At 36.2% G+C, this 14530-nt stretch overlaps 1 protein-coding gene across 4 annotated transcripts in view; it reads left to right on the forward strand.

Annotated features, from left to right (window-relative positions):
• The window catches only part of npas2 (neuronal PAS domain protein 2), a 65942-nt gene that overhangs the window by 32916 nt on the left and 18496 nt on the right, over window positions 1-14530 (forward strand). For 3 of the 4 annotated variants that reach the window (XM_081364871.1, XM_081364872.1, XM_081364874.1), the window contains exons 2-4: window positions 13529-13710; window positions 13815-13934; window positions 14072-14128. In XM_081364871.1, coding sequence (XP_081220997.1) covers window positions 13861-13934; window positions 14072-14128 — 131 coding nt within the window. In that variant the 5' untranslated portion in view covers window positions 13529-13710; window positions 13815-13860. Of the gene's footprint in view, window positions 1-13528; window positions 13935-14071; window positions 14129-14530 lie in introns of all 4 variants that reach the window. The other variant, XM_081364873.1, reaches the window with a different exon arrangement.

Consider the following 14530-nt stretch of genomic DNA (forward strand, 5'->3'; position numbering starts at 1 on the left):
GCGAAATAGACGCACGTTCAGAGCTAAGGCGGGCTACAGATTAGGTGTCCCTAAAGAACCCGCATATGCGCGTATCTAACAGTAACGTTAGTTCCGTATTACATTAATTAATGTGCACGCGAGATTTATTTATTTTTATACCGTGTATTCTCTGTGTAAGTCCATGCACCGAACGTACGTTCAGTACGAATACGTACCGTTCCACCCCTAATGGGTATCGATCATAGGTATCGGATAATTTTTTTTCTCCCCTCCGATATCCGATCTAGCATTTTGGGCCAGTATCGGCACGATACCGATGCCGTGGATCGGATCGGGACATCCCTAGTCTCAATTGTTTTCATAAAGTATTGTAATGATATTTGCAGTAACCCTATCTCTAGCCCTAAACCTAACCCTCACAGAAACCTGTTGACATTAGTGGATGTAAAGTAAGACATGATGGTCTCAGTATTTGCTCAGAATTGCTAGGTCTCAGTATAGTCCAAATTTAGCAAACAAGTGCACACCTAAACCTATTCAGGCCTGCAGGATTGTTGTTGCATGACTTTTGGGCTGAGTGCTGCTCTTTATCTCAGATGTGTTAACTACATATATCTGCATTTGCATTTCTATTTCCCTTAATCTGTTAATATTAGTTTTAGTGTGCTTTATTGGCATGACATCCAACTTTATATGCATCATCACCCTGTTGGGAGCATGTGTAGATTAGTGCAAACCCCTTAACATTGATGCGCGCAGAAAATGCAGACACTACATTTTTTATTAATTGGTAAGGTAACTTGAATATACAAGTGCACTTATACACTGATAGAGACAGAGGCAAGGCAGATCACTCACCAGATGCACATAAAAAAAACAGTAAAAATGATAATATTGTTAAATATTATTACAATTTAAAATAACTGTTTGCTATTTGAATATATTAAAAAATGTCACTTATTCCTGTGATGGCAAAGCTGATTTTTCAGTATCATTACTCCAGTCTCCAGTGTCACGTGATCCTTCAGAAATATTCTATTTTGCTGCTCATGAAACATTTCTTATTATTGATTTGTGCTACTTAATGTTTTTGTGGAAACCGTAATGTATTTTTTCAGGATTCTTTGATGAAAAGAAAGTTCAAAAGAACAGCTTTTTTTTAGTTTTTTATCTTTATTTATTATAAATGTCTTTACGGTCTCTTTTTAATTTATTTAATGTGTCCTTGCTGAACAAAAGTATTAATTTCTTTAAAAATCTCTCTGATCCCAAACTTTTGAATGCTAATGTAACTCTTTTAAGCTATGAAGTCCATGCTTGTGTATATATAATGGACCTTATTCATGAAGAACAAGCAGAACAAATTTCTGTCAGTGTCATTCGTAAAACCATGCATAAAAAGCTGCAATCAATTCCGTTTGAGCGATTTGTTCTGCTCGTGTTTCATGAACTAGGCCCATACACACATCTCTGGGCTAATATCGCATTAACACTCCTATTGCACTGCTGAAGCTGTGTGTGTTTTCCTGTTGCTGCCTTAACATTCTCGAGTGATTCCAGCCCTTCCGGAATTCTCCTGGGGCCTCTATCAGCTCTCGCCCTGAGTGTGATCCTTGGGCTCTTTCTGAACCCAACATGTCCGGTGTGTGGGTGTTTATATGAGCGAGTTCAGGTGTTTGTAAGCTTGCGTGCATTTATGTGTTAATTTATCCATGTTTAAGTGGGTGTTTGTGAATAGATTCATATTAGTGAGATAAATCATGAGAGAGAATGGCGAAAGAGTCTTATGAAACTCTTATGATACTGAGATAAAAGGATAATCTCCTCACTGACCTTTGTACTCTGTTCATTATATGTGCTGTGTGTGTGTTCCTTGTAGCAGACACATGAATGGATGTCTCTTCAACTAGGAAATGTAGTTTTTGTAAACCACATTTCACACATATTAGTTTAATTTGTCTTAGTATGTGATTTAACAAATGACGATCCTGTTCACATTGTGTTAGTTTGTTTGTTTTCTTAAATCACGTTAATTAAACAAATTGCCCCCTGGAATTGATTTTATAATTACCTTATTAGATGTGTTGCATGTATTTGTGTTGTCTTATGTCAAATACTTAAATTTAAACAATTACTTAAATCAGTCTGAAGCTGTCTGTCTACACTGCAACTACTCTTCTCTTACGTAGCTGCACTTCATTTATGTTGAGAGAATTTGTGAGCGCACACACACTGAACAAAATTCATTGGTGTCTAGTAATTGAAACGCCACCGATTGGCCATTGCAATCATAAGCTCAACAGGAATGTGTGTGATTGGTTATAATGTTCAATGCTGCAAAAAATGTGTAAAATATAATCTGATCTACACTTTTTTTTAAATTCACTTTCTAATTAATCGTTTAAGTTGTCATAGATTTAGTTTAAAGTGCCACATTTTATATGTGACTGGTAGACCAGTCACAACAGACTGGGCCATCTAACCAATCAGAGCAGAGTAGGATTGTGGAAAAGAGGGGTTTCGAGGGTCTGAATCTTCGAACAAACCGTTTTCAGAATATTTGAGAAATGTGGTGATGTGCAATGTATATTATAGAGAAAATTAAAGTGTTTTTTTACCTTGGATGCACGCAAACCTATTGTAGGAGACCTCATAATGGGGGCACTTTAATTGTGCAGGAGTCCCCCATTTTGAATTTGATAATTAATTTCATTTTGGTGGCATTTTTTTCCCCAGGCCCTGGTTTTTATTAAGTTGTGTTTGATTAAGTTTATTAGTAGTGTTTGAAAGTGTTGCTTATGCTGTCTACTCTGTACTTGTAGTGTGTGTGTGTGTGTGTGTGTGTGTGTGTGTGTGTGTGTGTGTGTGTGTGTGTGTGTGTGTGTGTGTGTGTGTGTAATTTAAGGCAACTCTGTAGGTTATTAACATGTTTCTGTATGAGCTATACACACAGTGTGTTTCTGAACTAAAGGTGGATTTTGAGTGGCCAGTCAGGTAGAAACAATGCACGCACAGTCGCACAAAAAAATATTTGTCTGTCCTGTTTTAGGGGATAAACTAAGAAGGAGTATATTAAGAATGAGTATGTGTTTGGGTAGGGAGGGGTGGCCAGTTGACAATGATTGTTTTTTTTTTAAGTGTCTCTTGTTTGTGTTCCTGACAGAGACAAAAAAGAGATATTCAGGCCTTTCTGCATGGGAGAAAGATTTTCTCCTCTTTCCTCTGTGGCTTCCTTTATGTGGTTCACTTTTTCTGTTCTGTCCTCTTTTATGTCTATAAACTTTTCATAAACAATTTATTTGTGTTTTATTGTGCTGTTTGCTGTGTGGATAAAAAAAAAAGTAGCAAATTCACACTGAGAAGAGCCATGTGTTAGAAAGTGAGATGCAGCAAATCAAACTAAGGAACTTTATTTACTGTACATAATTAATAATGTCATAATGGCCACTGATGTGTTGTCATGTCATTAAAATGAGAAGCCAGTAATATTTTCTCTAACAGTTGTATAGTTTTCATTATTGAACTTGAAGTCTGACTATGCTGACTTGGGTTCAGCTAAACTTAGTTCAAATGTTTCCTGAGTTAATGCAATTTTTTTATAGCCCTAAGTGGTAAAAGTTTTTAATTATTAGCACAGAGTTTCTGTCTATTATTAACAGAGAGTTTGCTCAGAGTGATTGATGTGTTTAACTCTGCTGTTAAAGATATGTGCCTTTGTTTAGCAGAGATCTAATTCATTCTGATCTATTTTTAAACTGTTTGCTATTAGCAGAGGGTTTTTTGATGCTTTACTATTAGCAGAGAATTTGTTGTATTCATTTTTAGCAAAGATTTTGCTGTGTTTATTATTAGCAGAGTTTTTTGTGGAAGTTTTACACCTGTTTAGAAGACTTGATTCTGATTGGTTAATGGCTGTGTGCAGTTGTCAGATATTTCGGCATAAATATGACCAGGAACTGAGAGTTTAATTAGGCTATTAGCAAAGAGATAGCTGTGTTGTTCATTACTAGCAGAGTTTGCTGTGTTTATCATGATAGTTTGCTTATTACTGCTGGATAGTTTGTTGATTCATTATTGGCACCATTTTTCTTTGTTCAACAGAATGATTGCGGTGTTGAATGATTATTGCCATAGAATTTGATTTATCATATTTTGCTGTTCATTATGAGCAGGGGAATTGTTTATTAGTTGTGTTTATTTTTAGGTAAGTGTTTGTGTTAATTACTGGAAATGTGTCACCATAGTCAACTACATGCATAATTGTCCAACAGTCTTGTCAATTAATGAGTTTGAGGTGTTTTTTTTTTTTTTTAAAGAAAATAATTCTTTATTAGCTTGGTTTGTTTTAGTGTTGTTAGTTCACCCAAACATTTTAACTATCCCATAATTTACTCTTCCTTATGCCATCCTAGGTGTATCTGACTTTTTTCTTTCAGCTAAACACAATCTGAGTTATATTAAAAAATGTCCTGGCTCTTCCAAGCCTTATAATGTGAGTGAATTGTAACTGAAGTTTTGAAGCCCAAAAAGCTCAACAAACGGGATGTGGCAACAAACTCAAGCTCCTCTTCTCTTATATCAAATTCCTCCAACATTTCTTTTTAAAAATTCTGTTTGTTTGAACTGCAAGATCTACTCTCACCTAGGCTTATACCTATACTCCTGCATCCTACGTCATACGTCAGGTCAGAGGTTAATCTTCAGCTTGAACTCAACGCCACATATGACCATCACCATAATCCAGTGATTACAGTTTTTGAACTAACCCTTTAAAACCTACAGCTGTACACGTCAAGTAGAGATGCACGATTCTGGATAAATTGAGAATCGCAATGTTTTGTTTCAAACAGATATCACAATTCTCCCACGATTCTGAACAGACAACTAAACAAAATAACATGTAATTTACTAGAGGTTCTGACTAAATGTTAATTTGCAGTTTATATAAAAAAGGTTTAAATTATATATTTAATTAATCACTCAAATACTTCACTTGTTCCATTACTGGATGAATCAGCATTTTTAAACAAATCTTTTGAATGAATGATTCAATGGCAAATACATTTTTTTAAAGGAACACGCCGACTTTTTGGGACTTTAGCTTATTCACCGCATCCCCCAGAGTTAGATAAGTCCATACATACCTTTTTCATCTCCGTGCGTGCCGTAACTCTGTCTGACGCAGCACCGCTAGCCTAGCTTAGCACAAAGGCTGGAGGTAAACGGCTCCAGATAGCATACTGCTCACAATAAGTGACAAAATAACGCCAACATTTTTCTATTTACATGTTGTGATTTGCATAGTCACAGCATTTACAAATAACAAGGTCACATGAGAGACAGCCATCTTCTAACCGTATACATACTGGGAACTATATTCTCAGAAGGCGAAGCACTGCTACTTCTGCGGAGTGATATATCTAACTATAAACTTTTATCCCAGTACTTCTGTGATAATATGAATATTTCTAACACAGAAATAACAATACTGTGTGGTTGAAAATACTGTTAACAGCTTATACTGTTAACAAATTTGTGAAGCTGTTCCATACTTATACATGATAACTGTGGCAGAATTGTATGTTCCGCTGTGATTTTGTCAAAGGCGAATTGTTGTCATTTCGGAATGAAATCGTGTGGGTGTTTGAATCGAGATCGCAATCTTTTAACGATTAATCACGCAGCTCTAACGTCAAGTAAATTTTATTGGTATAGCACATTTCACAATACACATTGCTTTGCAGAAATTGATATTGTTAATGTTTTTAATACCTTTAAGACGTCATGAAATGGACGTCAAAATAGTATATTCTTCTCTGGTGATTTACATCTGAGTAAAACAGCTTCTCGAACAAGAAAGATTGTAGGATGGGACTTGATTTTTCTCCATTGGGCATTGATTGGATGGTTGGATGGATCATTATGGTTTGCTATTGCGGTGATCTAGTATCTAGAAGTTATTTTGCTTAAAAATTGAGGGCACATGAATAATAAAAAAAAAATTCACTGTTTACGGATAAGTCATTTATAACATATACTGCAATGTTCCATAAAAAAATAAGAATTGTAAATTTTTATTTAATGGTGACTTTAATGGCTAATTGGTAACATTTAGCAGTTTAGAGCACATGCAGAGACATCTCAACTCTATTTCTTGCGTAATAAGATATTGCATTTTAAGACAGTTTGTCAATTTAACAGTTTGTCTTTGCGCCCTGTTCTTTTCTGTTGTATACTTTCAGATGCTCTAGACACAAGAACAAATCCTATAATACAATATCCTGAGAATTTGCTGTTTATTATTAGCAGAAAGTCTGCTGTAGTCAGCATTAGCCGAGAGTTTGCTGCATTTTGTCTTTGTGTTCCTTCGCTTTCATCATCTTTTTCAATTTAATTGTTTAATGTGAATTAAATACGAAACTGTAGTTCAAAGGCTTGAACTATTTGTCAGACACACTTACTGTGGATTAGTCTGAAAACTTGGACAGAACACAATGTCTGTGTGTGTGTGAGTAATCTGTGTCTGTATACAAGTGTGTGTGTGTGTGTGTGTGTGTGTGTGTGTGTGCACCTACTGTATGTGCTGTATTTCTAAGAGTTTTGGAGGTGCTTATGGAAGTAAAATAATGTCAAATGTTTTTGAAACAAAAAGCCTGTTGAATTGCACTACTTGAAAAAAAATAGGCATTGCATTAATCATGCTTGCATTTTAATGCATTTGTATTTTTAGGGCTTGCATTTTTATGGGCTGAAATTCAGCATGGTTGAATATTTAAGCTGTGAATATTTCAATTAAAAACATTTCAAACACATTTTCATTATTAAAAATTCAATAATCCATATTCACCTTTCATATTTCACTTCCAAAATATTCAAACTGTTTAAAAATACAACCTATAATATTCAACAGGCAATTTTCGGTCCATTTTATTTCGCTTTGCAAAATTCGCTTCCACAAATTCAGTGGTTCAAATTCGACAGTAAATTCAACGGAACTGCAGGAAAAGCAATAGACTACCGAGATACTCTCCATCTGCTGTTAGTCGACCTCACCAGCAGGTGGTGCAAAAACGCTTGTTGTTGACGAAGACAGAGCAACAGTTAGAGCAAGCCATTCATTCATAAAACTCATTTAACAGCAATGCAAGTGTATTTGTGATTATTATGACGGCGGTTTTATGTTAAATTCAGTGTCTTCACGGTTACTCTCCCTGTGTAGCCTACAAGCATCTTTAGGGTTTCCCTCAATACTTAAGGATTCCCCTGCTGGACATATAAAACGCTTAATGTATAGCTTAATGGACTAATTACAGTGATATAAAAGACCAAACTCGCAGGCAAGCAGATTGACTCAGAATAACGCGCAAAGTTTAATGCTGAGCGTTTCCCCGGTGATAGACTGGCATTGACGTTGGACATTCGCACATTTAGGGACCGTCTCTAAAGTGTATACTACTTTGGTATGTACGTTTCTAACTTCAATAGCATTTGAATAGAACGACTTACAGTCATAAAACCAACTGTAAAGTGTTCATGTAGTGTCAGGCATAATGCGCACCCTTTGGATTTTTGATATTTATTTAAATAAATTAAAGTTTGCTATTGAAGTTAGAAACGTGTATGCCAATGTTTTATGCAACTTTTGAGACGGTCCCTAAATGTGCGAATGTCCAATGTCAAGCCAATTTTACATTTATTAGGCTACATTTAGTCATTTATTTAGCAGACGCTTTTATCCAAAGCGATTTACAGTTAAACTAACAATAGGAGGACAACAATATGCAAGTGCTATGACTCTTCCCAGTTTAAGCTAATGCAATACACGTAGGCATAGCCTATTATATATATATATATATATATATATATATACTGTAGACTAGAGAGAGAGAGAGAGAGAGAGAGAGAGAGAGAGAGAAAAGAGAAGAGAAGAGAAAGTGTTAGTATTGATCAAGTGTTGATTTTATGCCAGTATATCACGAAACGCTCAGCATGAAACTTTGCACGTTACGTTCATATTCTTAGTCCATCTAGCCTATATAGTAGCCTACAGCCTACATCCCCAATAAGGTGCAAGTTTGGTCTTTTATATCTCTGTATTAGTCCATAAACTACGTTAAGCGTTTTGTCCCGACAGAAGGGGAATCCTCGAGTGTGAGGTATATTGAGGGAAACCGATTATAATCCTGTTCATGTAGAGAAAGCTGATGACATGCTACACAGGGAAAGTAACAAGTTATTGAATGAAACATAAACACAGCTTTTGTGTCTTTATCATCTTTTCCGCATATATATTGACACAGCTCATTTTCATTTTATGAATGAATGGCTTGCTCTAACTGTTGCTCTGTCTTCGTCAACAACAAGCGCTTTTGCACCACCTGCTGGTGAGGTCGACTAACAGCAGATGGAGAGTATCTCGGTAGTCTATTGCTTTTCCTGCAGTTCCGTTAAATTTACTGTCGAATTTGAACCACTGAATTTATGGAAGCGAATTTTGCAAAGCGAAATAAAATGGACCGAAAATTGCCTGTTGAATATTATAGGTTGTATTTTTAAACAGTTTGAATATTTTGAAGTGAAATATGAAAGGTGAATATGGGTTATTGAATTTTTAATAATGAAAATGTGTTTGAAATGTTTTTAATTGAAATATTCACAGCTTAAATATTCAACTATGTTGAATTTCAGCCCATAAAAATGCAAGCCCTAAAAATACAATGCATTAAAATGCAAGCATGGTTAATGCAATGCCTATTTTTTTTCAAGTAGTGCAATTCAACAGGCCTTTTATTTAAAAAACATTTGACATTATTTTACTTCCATAGGTGCTGTATTATTCCATCTGGTTGTATTAAATCTTGCTGCTGCTCATTTGTGCTTGTCTGGTCATCATCACAGTTTTGCTGTAACTATTCTTAACCAACTCATGTATGGTAAAATACATAAAGAATCTCTCTCTCTCTCTCTCTCTCTCTCTCTCTCTCTCTCTCTCTCTCTCTCTCTCTCTCTCTCTCTCTCTCTCTCTCTCTCTCTCTCTCTCTCTCTCTCTCTCTCTCTCTCTCTCTCTCTCTCTCTCTCTCTCTCTCTCTCTCTCTCTCTCTCTCTCTCTCTCTCTCTCACACACACACACACACACACACACACACACACACACACACACACACACACACACACACACACACACACACACACACACACACACACACACACACACACACACACACACACACACACACACACACACACACACACACACACACATTGAGGCAACTTAATGGTATGAAATTGTTGTGAATATATTATGAATATATAGTAAATTGCAAACACTCCCATTTTTGTAAAGTTTGGCTTATGTATAGCAAGTGCTGGGTGAAACACATTTCTCTTACTAACATTTTTTTGGTTTAGAAACTTTCCATTACAACCTTATATTTCTAAAGACACTGAATATTTTTCTTTTCATTTTGTCCTGAAATGCAAACTTTGCCTTTGCCATTGGCTAATCTCACAGGTCCGTCAGTGTGATGGTTTGCAGTGTGAAACATGTTTTAAGATAGTATATAAATGAAGTGTGTTTGTGTGTGAATATAGGTCAGTCATTGTCTGACACACACCTCTTCTCAGGTAAGAACTGTCAGATTTCTGTCACAGTTGAGATGTATGTGTGTGTATATTCATTGTCAACTAGTTGTTCAGGCAGACTGTTTTGAAAACATAGATTTGTGCATCCCTAGTTCATCTGCTATTTTCTCTGCTTGTATTATACTTTTCCATTTATATTCTTTGTGTAGGTGGTGCTTCTTACCAAATTGACTTGCATTAATGGAAAATGTCCAAACAAGCAGCCAAATATAGACTGAGTTTGTTTTACTACTAGACCTTTAATTGCAGAGCATCTCCTAACAAAATAAAAATGTATCTAACTAACTTAAATGTATGACAAACCTATGTTTGGTTTAAAAACCTATCCTCCTAATAACTGATGAAAATCTGTGTCATTCAAATCAGGAATCAGTTTGTTTGTTTGTTTGTTTTGTAAAATCAACTGTTCTGTTCTTCTGTATACTATCTATCTATGTATGTGTCTGACCCAATCTCTTGCATTAAGTTTATTTTGCTTTTCTCATTGACAAAGTTTTTTTTTATCAGTTTAAAATAAAATCAAGATATATTCTTGGAAAACTACAGAATTTTATCTAAAGTAAATTCATCTTGTTTTAAGTATGTTTTAAGTATTTTTGTCTTATTTTCCCATAAAAATATGTATCCATCCATTCTCCAAATCGCTTATCCTCTATAGTGTCACAGAGCCAGCGTAAGACAAAGAAAACTGAAAAATATATATTTTTTCTAAGTGCTGTTTGATAAGGTGTGCAGTATTCTATCTTGTTGGTGGATTTGTACACACACACACACACACACACACACACACACACACAATGTACACACACTCTCCATTAACTCTCTCATACACTCTAACTACTCCTCTCTCTCCCCCACTTTTTCTTTTTCTTCTTTTTTTCTCTCTTCTTCTCTCTATTGGCTATTGTGTTGGTTTATGTGCTTGGCATAAAAGATGTTTCTAGGTCATGGCACTCCTTGCCAATGCAATATTTCCTGAGGGTTGCGCCAATGTTGCATTAACGCTTAAGCCTAGGTGTCATCACAATACTTCTCGTGCACTTTTCTTTACTTTGTCATCGAATATTGCATTAAACATGTTTGCACATCAGTTTGAACCATTTACGCTGCAGTCTGACGCAGGACTATTGACTGGACTAAGGTGGAGATCTACAGCTTATTTGTATGTAATTAGACCGCTCTGATACACCCAAAATCCTCATCATTGTAGAGGTTGTTGTGAGAAACAAGTAGGCAGTTATTAAATGAGACATGAGTGTGTAGATGATCAACGGGTTATGTAGTGCTTCAACAGATTCAGGGGTGAGATAATGATGAAAATGTATTGGTTTTGGAAGCACATTCCATATTTTTGATGTTTCATATACTGATTTTTACACCTTTTCACTTTGAATGTAAGGGAGATCAGGGGCAATTGTAACCTTTTACTTTAAAAAGTATGACCTACAGATTACATCATAATATTCAAATCAAGAGTGTTAAAATCAGTGTGGCTGAGGCAAATTGTAACACTTGAAAAATTAATTAACTTACTGTGCCTTCAGTAAGACAACACTTCAAGCTAATATTTAGCTTTAGTATTTATTCATATTACTGATTATTAGCGTGCACTTTTATACAAATTATTTTAGCTGTCAAGAACAATGTGTTTAAAGTAAAGGTCTGGGTGGGATGTTTCAGTTGTAATTATCTGAAATGTATATTTTAAATGAATATAATCATTTTAATATAATATATTAATCAGCTGACGAGTTTTCAGCTGTGTAATTTTGGATGATTTTTGATCACGGAGCACACAGCATGTGGTGTCTCTGCGGGCTTTGCTGAACTGTAATGTACCTGGAGAGGTGCCAATGTTTTATTCATTTGACAGAGAGGGAGAGAGAGAGAATCGAATTAATGTCGGTGGTCTTTTTTCTAATTCATGCATTTAAACAGAATTTGAAAATATTGTTTAATTTTAACACTCTTAAAAAAATTCACTAATTTGATTAGAAAACTATTTTTGTTGACTTATATACAATACAGTTTGGAGCTTCATGAAGAGGGAATGAACAAATGCTCTTCTTTTGTGATATTTTCTTTATTGTTTAATGAAATTTTGTGATTTGTGCCAGGTATTAAAGGGATAGTTCACCCAAAAAAGTAAATGTTGTCATCATTACTCAGCCTCAAATTGTTCCAAACCTGTATGAGTTTCTTTGTTCTGTTGAATACAAAATAACTTATTTTAAAGAATGTTGGTAACCAGACAGTTGATGGGCATCATTGACTTCCATAGTATATATTTTTCCTACTATGGAAGTCAATGGATACCATTAAATGATGACAACATTTAATTTTTTAGGTGAACTATTTAAGGTGCATTAAAGGTCTAGTAAGTGATTTCTGAGAAAAGCTGTTGAAAGTGGATCGGACTGAGCATCAAAACACACTTGTAGCCAATCAGCAGCAAGGGGCGTATACACTCATGAGAGGGGAGGTGCCTGTGCTTAATAGCGTTAGTAAATTTGGGGGTGGAGCTATCAAGAGAGGGGAAGACATCCTTTTTGGATAGGGGGATGTTTGTTTTAGTGATTTCAAATATCAACTGCGTTTCTCAGAAATTGCTTACTGCACCTTTAAAGCAGGGGTGCCGATTTTCAGCCAGCAGTTACAATATCAGTAGTATATTCTCCATGTTACCTGCACCGTGATCTGCTGGTTTATTTGCAGGCGAAAGTCCAGTGGATGTCGCAAAACCGTATTCAAAAAATGTTTTAATATATTTTAAAATTATGTATTTTAGTAGGCATGTTGAGATCACATGACCAACCTGGTGGTATTAAAGCCTGGGACACACCAAGCCAACATCAAAGAACTAGCGGCGACGAAAGCCAACTGTTGTCGCCTCTCATCAACTGCGTCTCTGCCAAAAAGCGCACTTGAACACACCAAAATGATTAAAGGCGACTGTCAACAAGCATATGCGTTCTGCGCCTGTGTGTAAGTAAATATCTGTCTAGATCAGCAGGTATCAATAGTCAATTTTCGTGATTCAAAAAGGGAAACTGAAACTAGTAATGCAGATATACAAACCGTAAACAAAGCAGTGCTTGCTTACCATTTTGAAAATCAGTCATGCGGATCTTTCCAGTTGGCTCAAAACATTTGTGCATTCGAATGCTCAGATAAGATGATGTAAATTTATAACAGCTTCTGTCTGTACTGTTTTGACTTTGACTTTGCTCGCTTTCGTCACTTTAGCTTTTATTCTCGTGCACTGACTCGTTCGCTAAGCTGAACAGCCAATCATAGTTCTCTCACCGACGGCCCGATGCCTATAGACCGTATGCGGCAGAGAACCCAGGGCGCCGCCATCTTTAGAATATTGTCTTTAAACTTCCGTTTTTGCGGTCGACTCTGTATATTTCTATGGCATTGCTGTCCAGGAGTAATTGGCTCTTGAAGTGGATTTACTTAATGTAAAATTAACAAAAGTCATCATGAGGATTGTAATGTTTAAAGCAGATGTCTTAATAAATGTCAGTAGACCGGGAAGATTTTAAAACGAGCCGTTCATTCATAAATACACAAGATCGCTGTGAAAATACAGACCGGAAGTCAAAAGACAACAAGCGCAGCTCTGAAAAGGGGCAGGGCTACATAAGGTCTATACAACATGCTGAATCAACCCAAAAAATACTGATACATCCGACTAGAGCCAATGGTGCGGCAGAAACCAAAAAAGCCGACCGATCCTCAAAAACGGCCCAACGTTGCCCAACCGCCGACCGTTAGCTTGGCGTGTCCCAGCCTTATACCAGACAATTTTAGCTGCAGAGTAATTTAATCAGGATAAAAACAATCATAAATACAGCCAAAAAACTGAAAATTAAAACACCTTTTTTGTTTTCCTCCACAGGGTCTACTGTTTCCACCACTAACTTCATGGAGAGAGAACGAAGTTCTGCAAGTGTACATTAAAATTTTTTGGCTGGATATCGATTAACGATATCTTGATGAATAGCCAGTTTTTGGCATTCAAGGACTGGCTAGTCGTAAGGACATAACCTCAGCGTCTATCGGCTGCCAATCATCAGTGAGGTAACACCAGCGTCAAGCCATCTGAGATTTGGGAGTAGTGGCTAACCACTAGCATTAGGTGGTTAGCGTGTGGCATCTATTAGAATTTCTGTGGGTGTTTTAAGTGTAGAAAACGCGAATGGGACACGCCAGCCTTCACAGACGGCCTGAATGGGAGAAGGAGTGAGCATGGACAACCTTTCGGAGTTTGGAGGCCTTTGTCCGTCCAGCCGGAGGGAATGGGAGTGAGTCCACACTAATGTCACAATATGTTTGTCCTTTTTGTCAATTTATAAGTAATTTGCCATGTTATATTGTTCTTTGAGATTTTGATGGTGCCAAATAGGAATTTTAAATAGAAAACATTTTCCTCTGCTTGCAGCACAAGCAGCTGTGTGGATGATTTAATGGACGAAGATGAGAAGGACAGAGCAAAAAGGTCTGTGTGTGTTTTGCTCTTTATAGTGATAGTACATATTATTGTGTGATTATGTTGAATAATAAAATCCCACATTAGACTGTAAACCTGCAAACTTGAATTGTGCCCAGAGACGTTTAAGAAATCACACCTTTAAAAGCTCTTCACGCTTTCACTCAATACAATAGATTTTACTTGTGAAGGAGTGTTTAGGGCTGATATAGAGAGAGAAAGAAAGAGAGTAATGAAAATTGGAGATAATGGAAAGGGTTGAAAGAGTTTTTTTGATGGTAGAAGGCACTTATTTACTTATTAGGTCATGTTGCAAGTGTATAAACCATTAGCTGGAAGCCTAAAATCCTCAGTTGTAATTGAAATGAAATTATAAAATTGTTAAAGAGATACGGATGCGTAGAACAGAAA

The sequence above is a fragment of the Scardinius erythrophthalmus genome (assembly GCF_964197995.2).
Source record: "Scardinius erythrophthalmus genome assembly, chromosome: 5".
NCBI classification, from domain to species: Eukaryota; Metazoa; Chordata; class Actinopteri; order Cypriniformes; family Leuciscidae; genus Scardinius; species Scardinius erythrophthalmus.